General features: G+C 41.6%; 1 protein-coding gene across 3 annotated transcripts in view; it reads right to left on the reverse strand.

Annotated features, from left to right (window-relative positions):
- Positions 1-18941, reverse strand: part of SAXO1 (stabilizer of axonemal microtubules 1) — a 103805-nt gene that overhangs the window by 9736 nt on the left and 75128 nt on the right. For all 3 annotated transcript variants that reach the window (XM_025432903.3, XM_025432904.3, XM_049116159.1), the window contains 2 exons: positions 18458-18637; positions 8240-8442 (listed from right to left, as the gene is read on the reverse strand). In XM_025432903.3, the coding sequence (XP_025288688.1) occupies positions 8240-8442; positions 18458-18480 (226 nt within the window). In that variant the 5' untranslated portion in view covers positions 18481-18637. The remainder of the gene's footprint in view (positions 1-8239; positions 8443-18457; positions 18638-18941) is intronic.

Below are 18941 nucleotides of genomic sequence, written 5' to 3' on the forward strand. Positions count from 1 at the left end.
AAGTATTTTCCCCCATTTATCACTTATGGCCTTATTTTCTTAATGGTGTCTTTTGAAGCACACAGAAGTTTTAAATTTTTATAAGATGAAATTGTTTTTCCTGTCTTAGTCTAAAAGGTTTATAGTTTTGGCTCTTATTTTCAGGTCTCTGATCATTTCTGATTCTTGAGTATGATGTGAGATAAAAGTCTAAGTTCATCTATTTGCATGTGGACATTCAATTGTCCCAGTATCATTTGTGCAAAAAGACAAAATTCTAGCAATTGGTTTATTTCAATTTAATATATAAATTTTAGGATCAGCTTGCCAATTTCTGAGCGGTGGGAACAGTGTTGGGACTTTGATAGGAATAGCATTGAATTTTTAGATCAACTTGGGAGCAACTCTATTTTAATAGTATTGTATCTTCTAACCCATATACATGGATTGTCTCACCATCTAGTTACGTATTTCTCTCAGCAATGTTTTTGAAGTTCACTGTATGAGTCTTACACTTCTTTTTCAAAAAAATATCCCAAATATTTTATTAATTTTGAAGCTATTGTGAAGAGAACTTTTTTCTTCTTAGTTTCATATTCAGGTGGCAAATATTAATATACAGAAATACATTACATACATTAATCCTTAGGATTATCTGCATACAGGATTATATTGCCTGAGAATAAAGACAGTTTTGTTTCTTCCTAATTTAGATGCATTGATTTATTTTTCTTGCACTATGTAACTGTCTATGATCTCTAGTACAATGTTGAATGGAAGGGGTGAAAGCTGACATCTAGACTGATCCCAGTCTTGGGGTGGGGGGAAGCATTCAGTCTTTCTGCATTAAGTATGATATAGACTATCGGGTTTCCTGTGGATGCCCTTTAGCAGGCTGAGGAAGTTTCCTTCTAATGCTAGCTTGTTGAGAGATTGTATGGTTATCAGATACTGTCAAATATTTTCTATGTGTCTATTAATCATGTTGTTTTATCCTTTATTAATGTGTTATATTAATTGGTTTTCTGATGTGAAAACTACCTTGCATTCCTGGTATAATCCTTATGGTTTTATAATTATCTGTTCTTTCATTGTTTTTTAAAATAGAAAAAGTAGATGCTTACCTACGTAATTACCTTTACTATGGTTTTATGATTGTTCTTTCATTATTTTTTAAAATAGAAAAAGAGTATATGTTTACCTACATAATTACCTTTACTAGTGCTCTTTATTTCTTTATGTGGATTTGTGTTACCATTCAGACTTAATCCAGGCCAAAAGACTTCCTTTTTATTTCTTGTAAGACAAGTCAGCTAGCTACAAATTCTCCTAGTCTTTATCTGGGAATGGTTTCCAACAGTTTGACTATTATATGACTAAATATAGGTCTCTATTTATTCTATTTGGACTAGGCTTCTTGGATATGTAGATTAATATTTCTTCTGCCCTTTTCTTCTTCTGGGGTTCTCATCATGAGTATGTTGGTATAGCTGATGATATCCCACAAGTCTGAGTTTTTATTTTTCTTAAATTTTTTCCAGTTCTTCAGATTGGATAATATTCGTTGATTTATGCCCAATTTTACTGATTCTTTCTTCTGCCAGTTCAAATCTGGTGTTAAGTCCCTATAATTCTTTTATTTTGTCCTTTCAACTCCAGTGTTTTCACTTGATTTTTATGGCTTCCTTTTATTGGTATTCTCTGATAGGAAAATTGTTATAATATTTTTATTTCTTTAAACATGGTTTCCTGGGGCACCTGGGTGGCTCAATCAGTTAAGCGTCCGAGTGTTGATTTCTGCTCAGGTCATGATCTCACAGGGTCATGAGATAAAGCCCTGCGCTGGGCTCTGTGCTGTGCATGAAACCTCCTTAAGATTCTCTCTGCCTCTCCCTCTGCCTCCATCCCTTAACATCCATCCCCACTCAGTCTCACACAGGTGTACATGCTCTCTCTCCCTCTAAAAAAAAATGAGAATTAAAAATAAACGTGGTTTCCTATTGTTCTTTATTTATAATAAGTATATTCTCTGCCTCTCCCTCTGCCTCCATCACTTAGCATCCATCCCCACTCAGTCTCACACAGGTGTACATGCTCTCTCTCCCTCTAAAAAAATGAGAATTAAAAATAAACGTGGTTTCCTATTGTTCTTTATTTATAATAAGTACTTTAAAATATTGTCTGCTAGGTCTAATATCTGGGCCTTTTCAGAGGTAGTTTTTATTGCTGCTTTTTTTACCCTATTCATAGATTATATTTCCCTGTTTCTTTTTATGCCTTATAATTTTTTGTTAAAACCTCAACAGGGGGTATCCCTGGGTGGCTCAGGGGTTTGGTGCCTGCCTTAGGCCCAGGATCCTGGAGTCCCGGGATCAAGTCCCACATCGGGCTCCCTGCATGGAGCCTGCTTCTCCCTCTGCCTGTGTCTCTCTCTCTCTCATGAATAAATAAATAAAATATTTTAAAAATAAAAAAATTTTTAAAAAACCTCAACAGGGACACCTGGGTGACTCTGTGGTTGAGCTTCTGCCTTTGGCTCAGGGCGTGATCCTGGTCCGGGGATCGAGTCCCACATCAGGCCCCCTGTGAGGAGCCTGCTTCTCCCCATGTCAACCTCTCTGCCTCTCTGTGTCTCTCTCTCATGAATAAATAAATAAAATCTTTAAAAAAAAATTCAGCATCTCAGATAATATGCTATAGCAACTCTGGATTCCAACCCCACTGGGAGCAGTTTTTGCTGTTTCGTGACTTGCTTGCACTAATTCAATGGAGTCTTGTCTCCCCAACCGTGTATGGCCACTGATGTTTTGCTTAGGTTCTCTTTTTAATTGTTTTTAAGCCAAAATTCCTGAAAGTCACCCTGTGTTAGCACTGTTTAGTAATTAGCCAATGATTATCAAGTTATGTTTAAACGCCTTAATCCAGAAAGGCTTTCACCCTTTGCTAACGAATCTGTGTGTGGGTTAGGGAACACAGTGAAAGATCAAACAGTTTACAGCTCTGCCTTGGCTTTTAGTTTCTTCTGGGATTTCTCGTGTCTCCTCTGTACCTGCACCAGGCATGGACTTCAGCCAGGGAAGATGAGTAGATAACTAGGCCCTGTCTCTTAGCTCTCTTGAGCCTATATACTGCCTGGCCCATATGCAGTCTTCTAGACCACAAGGAATATGTATGAGCTTATCAAGGCCTTTCCCATTCTCTGGATTTCCTTGTTAGATTTCTAGCTGGTCTGCTGTTTTCCCCAACTAATTCCACAACCCCAGACTAGCTGCAGAAGTTGTCTTCACTGGTTTTTTTGTTTGTTTTTTGTTTTTTTGCTACTGAGATCACAATTGTTTTACTGAAACCTCTGGGTATGCACACTACTCCCAACTCGCAGCAGACCTATTAGTTTTTACAGCCCAGCCTTCCCAGGTAGAACCACCACACAGATCAAACTTGGGAGGTGGCATGATGGAAGCAGCCCTAGGATAAAACACCACAAACTCCCACTTTTTATAATGATGGTTTAGCAGTTTTTCTTGAATAAATGCTTCTCAATATGTTGTGTGCCTTTAGTTGATTTCCAGAGCCCTAAAATGGTTGGGTTTTATTGTTTTGTCCAGTTTTATTGTTGCTTTTTAGGAAGAGGATTTACTAAGCTCCTCACTCCACCACCACTCCAGAGGTCCTGACATCCCCACCCCCAGGCACACTCTTAAGTTTATTTTAGGCCAATAATACTACCAACTATTTATTTTAAATTGGCCTCATTTTAATTGAAAATCTAATCTTTCTCTGAGAGCCATTAATGGCTCTATCAGCATCTTGAAAGCATTAGGGGGCCTTAGAGGGAACCATCTTGCTGAATATAAACCACATGTTTCCCTTTCAGACTTCAGACCTCACTAAAATGGGGGCATCTACCTGTAGATGCCTACACACTGCCTCAAGGTGTGTGGGGGTGGGTAGGACAGGGCTTTTCTGGCCCTCTTCTGTGATGGATGAAGTGTTAAGAAAACAGGTTCCTAGGCTGGAAGTTGTCTCATGTGATTTCTGATACCCAACAATACAGTCAAAACCACATAATTATCCAACCTCCTAACTTCCTCCACCCAACATGTATTACAAAAAAAACCTCCATAGGACCCTGAAAACCTCAGAATTCCACATGACAAACTATGTACACGCCTGAAAAGCCATCAGTAAAGCCCTTCAGGGCCAGGGTGTCATGTGGGTAATTGGCAAGAATCTCTTTAGAAGGGATTCCATTCAATAATGTGTCTTTAAAAAAAGCTTAGCTAAACCTAAAGCTGAGCATCAAGTAATTACACTTTCAATCTTTCCAATTGCACTGTGTTTTGAAAATGTCAAAATTACAACCAAATGCTGCTGTGCTGCTGGAGCATATTTAATGGTGGTTTTCTGGACTCCAGTAAAGGTGCTGGCCATAAGAGAAGAAAAAAGTTTGCATATTTTTCCTGTAGAACTACAGTAAGTGGAACATAGAGACATAGGTGGCACCCATTGAAATACACATATTTAACGACCTTGGGCTTTGGTGTTTCTTCTCCTTTGGAAGGAGAATCAATGTATGTCCATAAAACCATGAAGGTTGCTATGGAAAAAGACTTCCTTAGAGGTGATACACCAAGTGATAAGGCAAGGGTGAGGCCCCCTCACACATGCATGAGGTTTTATAGGACTAACCCAAGAGCAGAGTAAATGTCCCGAGTCTTCCCTGAGCTTCACTCCTGCTACTAGCCAAGACCCAGAGTAATAGACTGGATGGGTATTTGTATAAATCTAATGCCAAACTGTGTCACCTGGAGCCTTGTAAACAACCATCCAGACTATTCATTCATTTATTTCCTCACTAAACATGCCTTTGTTGTGCTCTCACCTGTGCAAAATGATAGGAATGTTGAGCAGTCACAGCCCACTTTTGGAAGCCATCATATCATAGGGAAGAGATGCAACAAATAAACTATGTACATTAATTGAATATGATAAGTATTATTCTAAAAGACTATCAAGACAGCAAACTGGTGCCTATTGGTCAAATCTAACTACAGAAGCATTTCCTTTGGGTAAATACTGACTTGCTTTAAAATCTGAATTTCAGAGGAGAACTATGAATTCCAACCCCAAGTGCATATGTAGCCAGAACAAACCTCCTCCCTCATCTGAGTATGCCTGGTTCTGAGCAGTCCTGCTGATACTAACTAGTATTTGTTCATTAATTCTGTATAAGTAGGTAAGCAGTTAATAGCTGTCAATTTTCTTAATGGAAAAGAAAATTGAATTTTCTCAATTTTAACTTTATCAGTAGGGAAAAGTTAACTATGATTCCGCTTTAGCAGAATACTACTCTCTGGTTTGCAGGGAGCAATGTGAGATGTAACTATTTAGAGAAGGGGAGGAATAGGAGACAGATTAAAACATAAAATATATCCAATTATTGTTTTGGGTTATATTCTGTGTGTTTGAGTGGTAAGCATTTTGTCAGGAGGAATAGAGAGGAGTTTTCTTTCAATAATGGCACTGGGCTACTCCATCTTTGCCAAACCCTAAAGTAAACAAAGAGCATTTCTCACTCCCAGACCTCTCTCTTCACCTAGAACAAGGTGAGAGGGGGAAATGAGCTGAGCAAGCACTTGTACTGAAGAGGCTCAAACTCCACCATGATTCATAAAATCAAGGGGACCCAAAGGAGTATGTAAAGGAAAGGGGAGTTTGTAGCTGAACAAACCCTACCAGAGTCCCTGCTCCCTTTCCCGTCAGAGGTAAGGGTTCATTCTAGTTTGTGCCTCCTTCCTCCATTTCTTAGGTTCCACAGTACTCCCTTTCTTGCCTCCCATTAAACACTGGATGGAAAGGGAGTTGCAGAAGTCCTGTAGAGGCCAGAACGCCACCCCACCATGCTCCTGGTTGCAATGACTCCTTTGTAAAGCTGCCTTATTGCTGGTAGCTAGCAAAGAAAAAGACAGATCCCTGCCACCCTAGAGATTACAGCCTGGCCAAGGAGACAAACATTAAGCAAAACAGCAACAAAAAGTTACAAAATGGATTACAAAACAGAGGAGTACAAGGCACTCTTAGAGCATCTAAAAGGATGACATAGTCTGATAAAGGATAAGATCTAGAAAGGCTTCAAATGGTGTGATATTTCTGCTGTCCATTGAAGGATGAGTGCTAGACAAGGGAAGGGCAGAGGTCTCTATAAAGAGGAGTAGCATGTGCAATGTGCCTGGAGACAGAAAAGAAATGCAGAAAAGAAAGTGAGAGAAGGTCCTGTGGCCAGAGCAGAGGGGCACCTGGAGGATATACCAGAATCTGCGAGGTACCAGAGAAGGTGGAAAAGATTGGGGATTTTATCCTAAGAACCATAGTAATTATTTGCATTTTAAGCAGAGAAGAGGTCAGATCATACTGCCATTTTTTAAAGACCTCCTCGGTTCCTTTCTGTGGAAAATGGATAAAAGCAGACAGGATTGGAGACTTGCTCAGGTATATGCCAGGTGTGGACATGGAGAAGGCAGGTTTGGGGCTTCGCTGGCAGGAAGCAACAAAAGGACAGAGGAGAGACGGAGTAAAATCCGGGCTGCACTGATATATCAGAGAATAGGCTACATGAGGCACAGACACAGGAGGGGTTGACGGGGAGATGGAGGCTGAGGCACCAGTGGACAGGGGATCCCAATGAGGCCAAAAACTGTCTTGATGGGAATAGTTAAGAGAGAAAACTGGGAGCACTGGATGTTGGGGTACATAAAGGAGGAGCCATTTCAGGGTATGACAATGTCCAAAACGCAGCTTGACAGAAGGTAACAGTGGAAGAATGGAAGAGAACAATATGAAAGATGCAGTGGAAAAATGACAAGAGTCCAAGTTCTTGGAAGAAGCAGAGAAGCTCGGCCATGTGTGGTGTCTTCGGAATGATGGATTCAGAGCCCCTAGGAGGGCTTCAGGAGGATGCCCACATCCTCCCATGCCTCCCCACCTCCACCTGCCTAAACGTGTGGCTTGACAAAATAAAAGCAACTACTAGCACAGTCATTTGGAAATCCACAAACACGTTACATGAGCAGTTGAGCATACACTCCTAGGGCTACCATGTGCCCTCGTGCATCCTATTGCAGAAGAGTTGGGGATTACAAACTGGCCTCCATTCCCATGGTCTCAGCCTGTGGCTTGTGCTCCACAGAGTGACTGCCACACTGCTTTCACTGTACCTACCACTCCATATCTCATCTCTCCTATAGGACTATTAAGTCAGGGCACAGGCCATTATGCTTCCTTCACAGCTCCTAATACCAGGCCTGTGATGTAACAGATGCTCAATAAAGAACGAATTAGGAACACCTGGTGGCTCGGGTTAAGCATCCAACTCTTGGTTTCCACTCAGGTCATGATCTCATGGAGCCCTGCATCAGGCTCCTCACACAGCATGGAGTCTCTTGAGATCTTCTCTCTCCTCTCATCTCTCTCTCTCTCTCTCTCTCTCTCTCTCTTTCTTCCTCCCCACCCCAAATAAATAAATCTTTTTTTAAAAGAATGAATTGACCACATTAATATGAAATACAAAACAGGTAAAACTAATTCATGGTGCCTATTAGCATAATCCTTCTATCCTACATGGGATCAATGTTGTATTTCTTGATCTAGGCACTGTTTAAAGAAATGTGTTCACTCAAAATTCACTGGTCTGTAAAATTAAGATCTGTATGTTTTCCTATATGTACATTATGTTTCCATAATTTCTGAAATGGATGAATGAATCAGTCACTCAATCAGAATTGGAACCTAACTTAAACTTGAAACACTTCCCCAATGTAGAATTCCAACAGCAAGTTAAGGCAGGGGTTGGCACATCTTTTCTATAAAAGACCCAGATATTAAATGTCTAAGGCCATACAGACTCCAGCACAACCACTCAGATTCACTGCTATAGCACAGAAGCAGCCATGGATAATGTGTAAACAAATGAGTGTGGCTGTGCTCCAACAGAATGTACTTATGAATGCCGAAGTTTGGATTTCATGTAATTTTCACATTTCCTAAAATAATAGTCTGATTTTTTTTTAATCATTTGAAAATTTAAAAACCATTCTTAGCTCTCCAGCTCTAAAAAAACAGGCTTGTAGACCAGATTTGGCCCACAGGATGCAGTTTGCCCAACCCCTGTGCTCAGAGGGTGTGCCTGTAAAACCCATTTCCTGACCTGCACACAGGCTCAGCCTATCCTTCCCCAAGCTGCCCCTCAAGCACTCTCCCCCACCTTTGTAAGTAGGCAGACACTCCATCTTGTCACCACATGGATATTTACTGTCCCGAGGCTTGATGGAGCCCATTCTACAGACAGGGTAGGGGTTATAATCCTGTTTATATGTTGTGAGCAGATCCATGTTCTCTTCACTTGGGATGAACTTGTCAGGCTGGTAGATCTTCACAGGTAACACTTTGTGAGGTCCAAAATCTCTCCTAAAAGGAAAATAAATACACACCATTGACCCAGGAGAAGGCTCTTAAGGGTTTCCATTTAATCCAATTCTACAGACGTTTGCTGAGAATTCACCTTCTACTCTATCCCCCTAACTGCTCTTCCTCCTCTGTTTCCCACTTTCACAAAGGGTACCACCATTCCCCTCTCACCCAAGTCAGACACCTAGATGCCACCCTGGACCTGTCCTGTTGCTGCTCCAGATAATCACTCACTAAGTGCAGCCCCCACTCCATCTCATTGGTTTGTCTTTCCCCCTCAGTCCAGACTCTGACCATTTCTCACTTGAATCATGTGACAATTTACTACCTGGACTTCCTGCTGCATTTCCCACCACTTCTACATTAATCCCCATATAACGTAGCCAGAATAAACTCTCTGAAGAGAGATCACAAAATGAAATCATCTTACTCTCCAGCTGAAAAACATCTCCCAGATAAAGCCAGACTTTCTATCATGGTATATAAGCTTTCCTGGACCTGCCTCTGCCTTCCTCCCCAGCCTCATCTCCCACCTCCGTCCCAGCCTACACTCCACTCCAAACATACTGAACCACTCAGAAGGCCTCTTGTCTGTGCCTGCTCTCTCCATCTTCTCCCCCCCACCCAGTCACTTGACTGGGGGGCTAACTTTTATTTTTAAGGTACTACCACCTCCTCTTCTGCACTCCCAATAGCTTCTCCTGTGGATAATGATTGCCTTCCTCTACTTGATCCTAGAGAAAACCTAGCGGGCAGCACAATAGATGAAGACACAGAGTCTTTCACGTCTCAGCTCTCTGGTATCAGTGCTCCCATTATTTCAGGGAATATGAAAACAATAGATCAGAAAAAAGCATGATGGTCTTCAACTAGACAAGAAGTACTCCCTTCCCAGAACATCCTACAGTTACAGAAATTCCAAGCTACTAACTGCACTATCACCAGCATCGATGCTGGTAGAGCCAGGGCTCAGCTTGGGCTTGCACTGTCTCCCAAGGCAGTCTTGACTCCCCACTGTTCAAATGCAAACTCTTTTAAGCAAACATTTCCCCTCAAGGGCTTCTGATTTACACAACAGCCTGTTTTTGCTTGGAACCCATTCATCCAACTGGACAAGTGGAAGGGAGATTTTCCCTGATGGTGCTTGCCAAAACAACCTCGCCAAGAGAAGGGGGAGGTTTCCGGACAGGAAAACATCAGGCCCAAACACCAATAAAACCTACTTCCCTGCCAAAATCTGGAGCAGCATTACTGAGCCATGCTTGACTAACAAAGGTAACACGCTCCACTGTAACCTGTCTTGCATGAATTATACACGTGGTTGTGAATAAACCCAAACCAGGGCCCAAAGTATTTGGTGGGATGGGAGGGGGGAGTTAGGAAGCAGGAGAATTGGTCTCTCTAGGGCTCTAAGGGGGAAATGGGAGATGCTTCAGTTGAACTCCCAGTAACTCCCTCTGAGTAGATTTAAAAATATATCTCAGCAGCAGTTATAGGGTCTTCGGCCTGGGCTCCCTTCCCATGGGCCCCGTGTTGGCAAATAGCAAGAGGAAGCTGAGTGACCTGACACATCTGGAAGCTGACTCTGTATAAACTGGGGCTTATGGAGGGAACAGGCTAAACAAGAATCCAAGGGTCAGTTCCATATTTCTACTCTTTTTGAGTGTACAAGTGCCTCATGCTGGTATCTGTTTAATACTTAACAAGTTGCAGCAGAGAACTAGGAACTGACAGCCGTAGGCTGCAGAGCTGCAAGGTGGCCTTCCTCAGAAAGTGTGCTCCCAAGGAGAGGTGAGCTCTCCTCACTCCAAAAAGGGGTGGAGACAGCCTGGGACCACACATCCCCATATAAACCTGTGTTCGCTGATGGCAACTCAAGGGTTCAGCCCTCTTCATTTCCGAGGATTATCAACAGATATCTAAGGCAAGCAAAGAAGAACAGAGTTGAACGTCCAAGCTGCCCTACAGAGTACTCCCAACCCCAAAACGGCCAGTAGTGCCTTCCAGTCACAGGCCTGCCATGCTTTGGGACCCTTCGCACAGAGACCTCCTTTTCTGCCATTATTGCTAGTAAGGGAATCTAATTCCCCCTCAGAGAGGATGTAAGAACCTTTCTACAAGGCCCACCAAGCTCAATGACAACAAAAACCTGCTTAATGCATTTCCTGCCATCTCCATAGGAAAAGAGTAGGTAAATGCCAACCAAACTCACCAGCCCCGTGGGCTATCCTGAAGTTGGTTATTCAAAGACAAGAACTGATAAAGCAAAACCCTTGCTCACTGTGTTTAAAAAGTGAAACTGTTAACTAAATCTCCCTTTCTGGTACAAAATTCAAGTTTCTTTGTGAAAGTACACTTATGGTTGTATTTACTGATCAACAAATTAAGCAAATGATCTTTGTGGGAGTTGGGGTCGGGGTAGGGGGGTGATCTATTTCTAGAGTGGTAAAGTTTTAAATTTAAAGTGTAATTCATGGGGCACCTGGATGGCTCAGTCAGTTAAGTGTCTGCCTTTGGCTCAGGTTATGATCCCAGGGCCCTGGAATCAAGGGTCCCTGCTGAGTGGGGAGCTTGCTTCTCCCTCTTCTTCTGCCTGCCACCCCCCCCCACTTGTCTTCTCCCTCTCTGTCAAGTAAATAAATAAAATCTCTTTAAAAAATAAAAGTGTAATTCATTTATACCCCACCCAAAGTATTTACTGTGGCTTAAGAGTGAATTTGATCAGAATATATGTTTCCTCATTATGTTTTTATGCTGAGAACATTCACTGAAATCGACCATTAACCACAACATAACTGCATGTCCCCAATCTCACATAATCTTACAGCCTTTAAGGTCATGTAAGAGAAAAGTATTTTATTCTTCCCAGAAATTGCTCAAATTTAGTAGCTTTTTTTTTTTTTAAGAACACTCCCTTGTCTCCCTGTGTTACATTCCCTACCTAGTCCCTATACCCCTTGCGACTATGAACCAAGAAAAAAAATTGGTCAAAGATGTTAAGTCTCTTATAGATGCATAGCCATAAAAGTTATATTAGTCTGGAAGGCCAAGAGTTAAACTTCAAGTTAAGCAAAGGTTAAAGTGGCCCTGCTGGGAAAGTCATAACAACTTAACTTCCAAGAGTTAGGCGAAGCTGAAGGAAGATGTTTGACCAGAGTCTGACAAATGAAGAAATAACGTAACGGCCAACTAGGGTCCTGAGACTGGAAGTGGGAAATGCAGATTTTCACTGTGATAAAGAGGCCAGGTAATACTTTTTTTTAAACTATTAATGTTTATCCCCAAAAAGTTCAGTACTTGTTAGTGTGTCCAATTAATCAATCAATTAAATGAAATCCATTTTAAAAAGAGTTGTGAAAAATAAAATAAAATAAAAAGAGTTGTGGGATGTTTGGGTGGCTCAGTGGTTGAGTGTCTGCCTTTGGCTCAAGGCATGATCCCAGGGTCCTGTGATCGAGTCCTGCATTGGGCTCCCCACAGGGAGCTTGCTTCTCCCTCTGCTATGTCTCTGCCTCTCTCTCTCTCGGTGTGTCTCTCCATGAATAAATAAATAAAATCTAAAAAAATAAAAAATAAAATAAAAAGAGTTGCTCCTCTTGCCCAATGCCATTGTCTTCACCCTTATCCTAAATTCTCTCCCTCTTTCTCGGGGACCTGTCTGTATACTAGTCTATGTGTTAGCCTTTTCCTCCTACTGGTTCCTTTTTGTTTTGTTTTGTTTTGTTTTGTTTTTTAAAGATTTTATTTAGTCATGAGACAGACAGAGAGAGAGAGAGAGAGAGGCAGAGACACAGGCAGAGGGAGAGACAGGCTCCATGCAGGGAGCCCAACGTGGGACTCGATCCCAGGTCTCCAGGATCAGGCCCCCTGGGCTGAAGGTGGCACTAAACCGCTGGGCCACCTGGGCTGCCCTGGTTCCTTTTTCTCAGTAGTTAAACATTCTTCAGTTTTTCCCAATTTTAAAGGAAAAAAATAAAGTGACAAAGTGACACAACCCTCACTGGAGCCCACTCCTCTCTCCTCTCTCTTCCACACAGGGTTGTCTACACACAGACTTGCCTTCCTCACCTCCCACTCCCCCCATCAAATGTGGTTCTGCTAACCCTTCACTCTAGCCCAGGACCCCTAAGTCCCACTGGGCTTCCAAATCCAGTCTACTGCTCTTCAGGCCATTATCTTTCTGAACTGTCCTAAAACAACGATCCTCTGACTCATCTTAATTTCTGTGATTCTCCTCCTCATTATTTCTCCTCTCTCAATCTCCACTGCAGAATTTGTTTTTTTTTTTTTTTTTTTTGTCAGTTGATTTGATTTCATGTCTTCCACACATAATTCCAACATTTCCCAAGGTTATAAGGCACCCTCTAAGAAAACCATTATGTCATCACAGGCAGGCTGGGATCCCAGCCCAGCACACTGAGAAAGATCCCAAGGCTGATTCACAGGGCTTAATTCATGCCCCTGATCCTGATCAGGACACTGAGCCCTCCTTGTCTGTGCTGTGACAGACAGGATTCTAAGGACTTGCCTCCAGGAATTAAATACTACAGTATCTAACTCCTGCTCTACTCTCTCATCAACTCTATGCCCACTAGAGCTGATACTAACATCTGTCACCACTTCACTTTGGCTCTGCACAAAAATATGAAGAACAACTACCTGTGAGCACTAAAGAGCAACCAAGATAGGCATATTCTGGAGGAAAGCCAACAAGTAGAAGAAGGGAATGGTACTGCATGAGCCTCTGTATAAATTTCCATTTTGTGGTGGAATCATTGTTTTTCCAAAAGCTTCTAGTCTGGCAGCAGGCTCCAGTCTGTGCCAATCCAAGCAGCCATAATGTGAACAGAATACCTCTCATGTTTGACTGAAGAACCATAGGACCAAGTTTGAGGCAACCACAGGTGCTGGAAAATAAGGAAGAAATCCTGGAAAGGAAAAAATCCAAGACAAGAAGCTCTAGCTTCTGTACATAAACTGGGCCCAGGTCTCCCACTGACCTTATATGTGTGAGGTGACTTCAAGCAATCATGCTAAAGATAAAGAACTGAAATGATGGGGCATCTGGGTGGCTCAGTCAGTTAAGCATCTGACTCTTGAATTCAGCTCAGGTCATGATCTCAGAGTTGTGAGATCAGGCGCCGGGTTGGACTCAATACCTACTTAAGATTCTCTCTCCCTCTTCCTCTCCCTGCTCATGTGCTCTCTTAAAAGAAAAGAAAAAGAGAGAGAAATTAAAAATAAATAAATAAATAAATAAACAAACAAACCTGAACTGAGATTGGAGCTGCCACCTATGACACAAGTTTGCATCTTGAATCAAATCAAATTACCACCTATCTGCCTTAAAAAAAAATAGTAATATTAATAAAGTCTTTGGAGGAATGTAAAAAAAAAAAAATCCAGAGTCGTTACAACATAACTTCAACAATGTACAGGATCAATCTAAAATCACTGACATACATACAGGAAAATGTGACCCAGTCTCAATAAAAAAATTAATAATAATAATAATAATCCTAAAGATCAACTTCAAGCAGATCCAGATGTTACAATTAGCAAACAAAAATTTTAAAGCAGCCATTCTAACTATGCTAAATTATAAAAAGCAAAATAAGGTCATAATCAATTAAAATGTAGGAAATTCATAAGAGAAATAGAAACTGTCTAAAAATAACTAAATATAACTTTTAAAACTGAAAAATACAATATCTGAAATAAGATAGTCACTGGGCGGGCTTGATATCAGAATGGAGTTGAAGGAAAGACTCTATGAGCTTGAAGACAGATGAATAAAAACTATCCAATTTGAAAAACAGGAAAAGGGACTGGCAGAAAGAAATGAACAGTCTCAGAGACAGAAAAAGTATTTGAAGAAATAATGGTCAAAATGTTTCCAAATTTAATCAAAGATACACAATATCAAAGACTCTGAAATTGCCCAGGCAAGTCTAGTGCTGAGATTTCTTTCTGTATTTTTTTCGTGATTCTTGGACCAAATCTACAGGAGGGGAGTAGATATATCCCCCGGGGGTGTAGCTCTGGGTAGAGAAGTATGTATTTAAACAGAAAATGTGTAAAATTCATGAGTAGGGAAAGATGTAGGCCCACTACCAACCTTCCTTCTTTATTCCTGGCATTTGAGAGGATTCCAAGTGCCTTTTCCCTTTTAGCTCTTCCTTCTGCCCCCCAATTCCATAGTTTAACTACAAGTTTTGTCAATAAATGAAAAATCTATGCTGCCAACTTGCTGCCCTTTGCCTTTGAGCCAAACCTATCAAATCAGAACCCCATTCCATCTTGCTTCCAATGCCTCCTGTTCACTCTCCACATGGTCCCACTCCCCTTAGAAAAAAGATGTAACATCATCTTGAAGACTTACTTCTTTCCTCTCAGGTTATCCATTCCGCCATCTTAGGGATCTTCCTTAGCTAACAAAATAATGTCCCAGAATGGGGCCCACGTGTTTTGCATGGTGACATGCCTAAGGGGAAATGAGGCTTGAGGTGCAAACCTCTTATTCATAAATTGATCTCCCATCTATCCTAACTAAAGGCAGATCCTATGGAAGAGAATCGACAAGGGCTGCAAGAAACTGCTTCATACGAAGAAGGGCTGAAAATCACAAGCATTCCCCTCATGGCACCTGCTGTAAATCCCTAAGATTTACAGTCAGTAAGAGTTGTGTGCAGCTGTATCCCTGCCTCATGCTGGGATGATAACCTTTCCAGAAACCAGGTGTTATTTGTGTATGAGCTTAATCACCAGACCCAGCCAAGCCCTGAGCCACATGACTTTCATTCGCCAGGTGGCAGCCCCATGTCCAATTTCAGAAACGAAGTTGGGTCCCTTTACATATAGAAGTGGGTGGGATATTCAGGTAATAAGGGTTCTAAGGGCAGAGAAGTGACAATCCATGCAGTTAGGGCAGTGTGCAAACACAGGGCTGACCCATACCTTCCCCCAGAAGCCTCTGATGGAGCACTCAGATGAGGACTTCTTTATATGGAGTAGTTCTGCTGTATATGCAAGTATACCAGCCAGAGTCCCTGCTAAATTTATACAGTTCAAAAAACATGGTTGGTAAAATCGTGTATTTGTTACTTATCTCAATAAAACCTCACTAGAACTTTTTTTAAAAATGAATCCTGAGAGGGACATAGTTTTGTTCTCAGTCTATGACAACTAGTGCCTGCAATGGCAGGCATAGGGCTGAGATATGATGAACCTGAGGTACCTGTCACAGGTGAGGGAAGAGATGCCCTCTGTTCATTTTCCCCCTGGGTTCTCTCTCTGGGGAAGAACATAAAGGAGAAGAGAGAAGCATTTCTGCTCATCTTCCTTCCCATGGGCGATCTTGATCCTGCTATGCATTTTCTTTTAAGGCGCTTATGGTCACGAACAACTTGTTTTGGAAATTCTTTTTGTGTCTGCAGTCCTCCACTCTGGCCACATTTTGACATGAATGATATTGTTACCCTGGCTCTGGCAGGGACAGAGGGAACTTCTGGGTGATAGGTTTATGGCTTTAAGTGACATGAGGCAAGGGTAACTGAGGACAGGTCGGAGGGGAAGTTTTTGTTTTCACAAAGCACCATCAGAAGGCAGGCAGGCAGGCATGTGGGGCTCCATCTGGGGACCTCAGAGCTAGGTGACGGTGCAGGGCTTCTGCTGCAGAGAGGATTTGTCCTCAAACTCCTAAGCTTGTGGGCAAGAAATAAAGAGCAACCTTCAGCATCCAACCCTCAAAGCATCCTTTTCTGCATTTCTGGAACAGAGAACATACCCCTAATATGACATCTGAAGCTGTCCTGTACTTCACATTTCATGTGTGGCTCTCAATTTCCTGCAAATTGAAGAGAGGAGAAGACCAGCACCTAGAGGCTGAAATATGATATTTGCTAGCCATTCCTCAATGCTACTCTCATCTTTTTCTACCCATTATATGTCTCTTATACATATGCTGTGGACTCTTCATCAACAATGACCATGGTATCCTACAAGGAAAAGCAATGCTTGGGAATGGTAGGAGTCTCTCCCTGTGGTCTTCAGACCTTAGGATCTAAGAGTGCTGTTTTCTTGGTAACATGAAGCCCAAACTCATATTATTTTATAAGCTATAGGTTGAAAACAGGTTACATAAAATATGTTTTTAATACTCAGAAACAATGTGTTTAAACCAAATCATGTAAGATATCTGTCTAGCATAAAAGTGATCTGATTCAAGTCATGCATCAAACAAGGCCCTTGACTACCCCCCAGCCTCAAGCTGTCCCTGCCCACCGCTTCCCACCACAATCAGGAATCCTTTGGCTTCATTTATCTCTTCATCGGTCTTTCTGCTTCATAACTCATACATGGACTTCCTTTGGATCTAGAACATAGCAGCTTTTTTGTAGGAATACTTCATGCCCTCAACCTACAATCTCAAAAGAGGACGTATCCAGGCCCATCATGGGAAACCCTGGAGGCAGAATGAGTTAGAGCTGGTCTGCTTCACCTGAATCATCTGGGACCTTTACTAGGAAAGCACAAAATTATGAGCAAAGGGGGAGCAATAGGAAGAAAATTTACCAGGTCTTGAGTCCTGTAAGGCTGTGCAGGGCTGTGCTGCAGCAATTTACATACTCTAAGATCTCCATCTCCCAGAAATCCAGCCCTGTAGGGATGAGGAATGTGGAGGCAGAGAAGGCATCCTTCTCAGGTCTCATCTGAGGACTAAGTATACAATCCCGCACACCGCTCAACTGCCTCAAAGATGTTTCCACTCCACCGAGTCACCAATCACAGGTCACCACCCAGAGGTCACTAACCAAGTTGTCAGTGGCAGATTCTGCTAGTCTTGCAACACGTAGGGCAGACCCGAAATTGATTAGTTTCCCCCACCCTCTAAATATGGATACCTCTGCAACCCTATTACACTAAGCCAGGTAGTTCAGTCTCTAAACTAAAATCTCTAAAGAAATCTGAGTTTGCATATCAAGAGCAATTTAAAAGGAAATACCACTGACCCTTGAACAATGCAGAGGTTAGGGATGCTAACCTCCTAGGCAGTCAAAAATCACATATAACTTTGACTCCCCAAGACAAACTGCTAATAGTCTACTATTGACCAGAAGCTTTACCAATAACAATCAATTAACAAATATTATATGTGATATGTATTATATACCGTAGGCTTACAAAAAAATAAGCTAAAAATGTTATAAAGCAAATCATAAGAGAAAACATATTTACAGTACTGTACCATATTTATTCAAAAAAAATCCACATGTAAATGGACCCATGCAGTTCAAAACCATATTGTTTAAAGGTCAACTCTAGTCTTTGTTCATTCTTGGGTAACATTCAAGGGGATCTCAATTCAAAGTCTGCAGCATAATTTCCAAACAGCTCCCTCTTTATCATCAAGTTTCCATTCACCCCTACCACCATCACTATGCTACCCAAGCTGACCTGGAGCTTAGATGTCAAAGTCCAAAACTCCCTTTTCAGCAGCAGCCCAGTCACCATTTCATCCCTCTATACTTAACCTCCAACTCTTTGCTATGTAGATCATTTTAGCCTTCCTCACCCCTAGACTATTAAGTAACCATTTTTTCTCTGTAAGAAGAGGTTGGGAAAAACTGAGCAGGCTAACAAATGCATGATTTCCTTTCTGAGGTACAGTATATTGACATTAAAGGCTTTGGTACCAGGGGCATCTGAGTGGCTCAGTGGTTGAGCATCTGCCTTTGGCTCAGGTTGTGATCCCAGAATTCCAGGATCAAGTCCTACATCAGGCTCCCCACAAGGAGTCTGCTTCTCCCTCTGCCTATCTATATCTCTGGGTCTCTGATGAATAAAATGTTTTTTTTTTTAAAAAAGGCTTTGACACCATACATTGACACTGTACATTGATGCACTAATCCTGTATACTATATTAATATTGTTCATACATTAGCGCTGGACATGGATATATACATATGCATATATTTATTCAATATATTCTTATATTTATTCTACTTGCACTCACCTTGATGTGGTCAGGCCTTCCATGGGGATGGACCCTTTCTGGTACTCCAGCTTGGGCTTGAAGGATTCTCTGGGCAGGTAAGAGTGATAGAGAGGGTAGTTCTCGGTATATTCGGAGAGAAGACATGGTTTCTCTATTTTATCATAAATCTTGGTAGGGAGATGTGGACAGTGATGCCGTCTAAAAAAAAAAAAAAAAAGAAGACATGAAGTTAGGTCTGCTACCTTCTTGGGAAGAATACATCCAATAAGACAATGCCACCTCCTCAAAAATGGGACCCCAGGCTTTAAATTCAAGACTGCTGGCCATGAAAATAGGAACTTAACTTTCCTTTTCTCTACTAAACTATGAAGTGGCCAGAATTTTTTTTTATGATGTATAATGGCAATTGGTTAATCATCAGAATTCCTTAAATCATAAAATTCATAAAATTGCACACCAGCATGCCTGATGTTCAACCATTATAGATGCCATACTGCCTGTT

The sequence above is a fragment of the Canis lupus genome, chromosome 11, assembly GCF_003254725.2.
Source record: "Canis lupus dingo isolate Sandy chromosome 11, ASM325472v2, whole genome shotgun sequence".
NCBI lineage: Eukaryota > Metazoa > Chordata > Mammalia > Carnivora > Canidae > Canis > Canis lupus.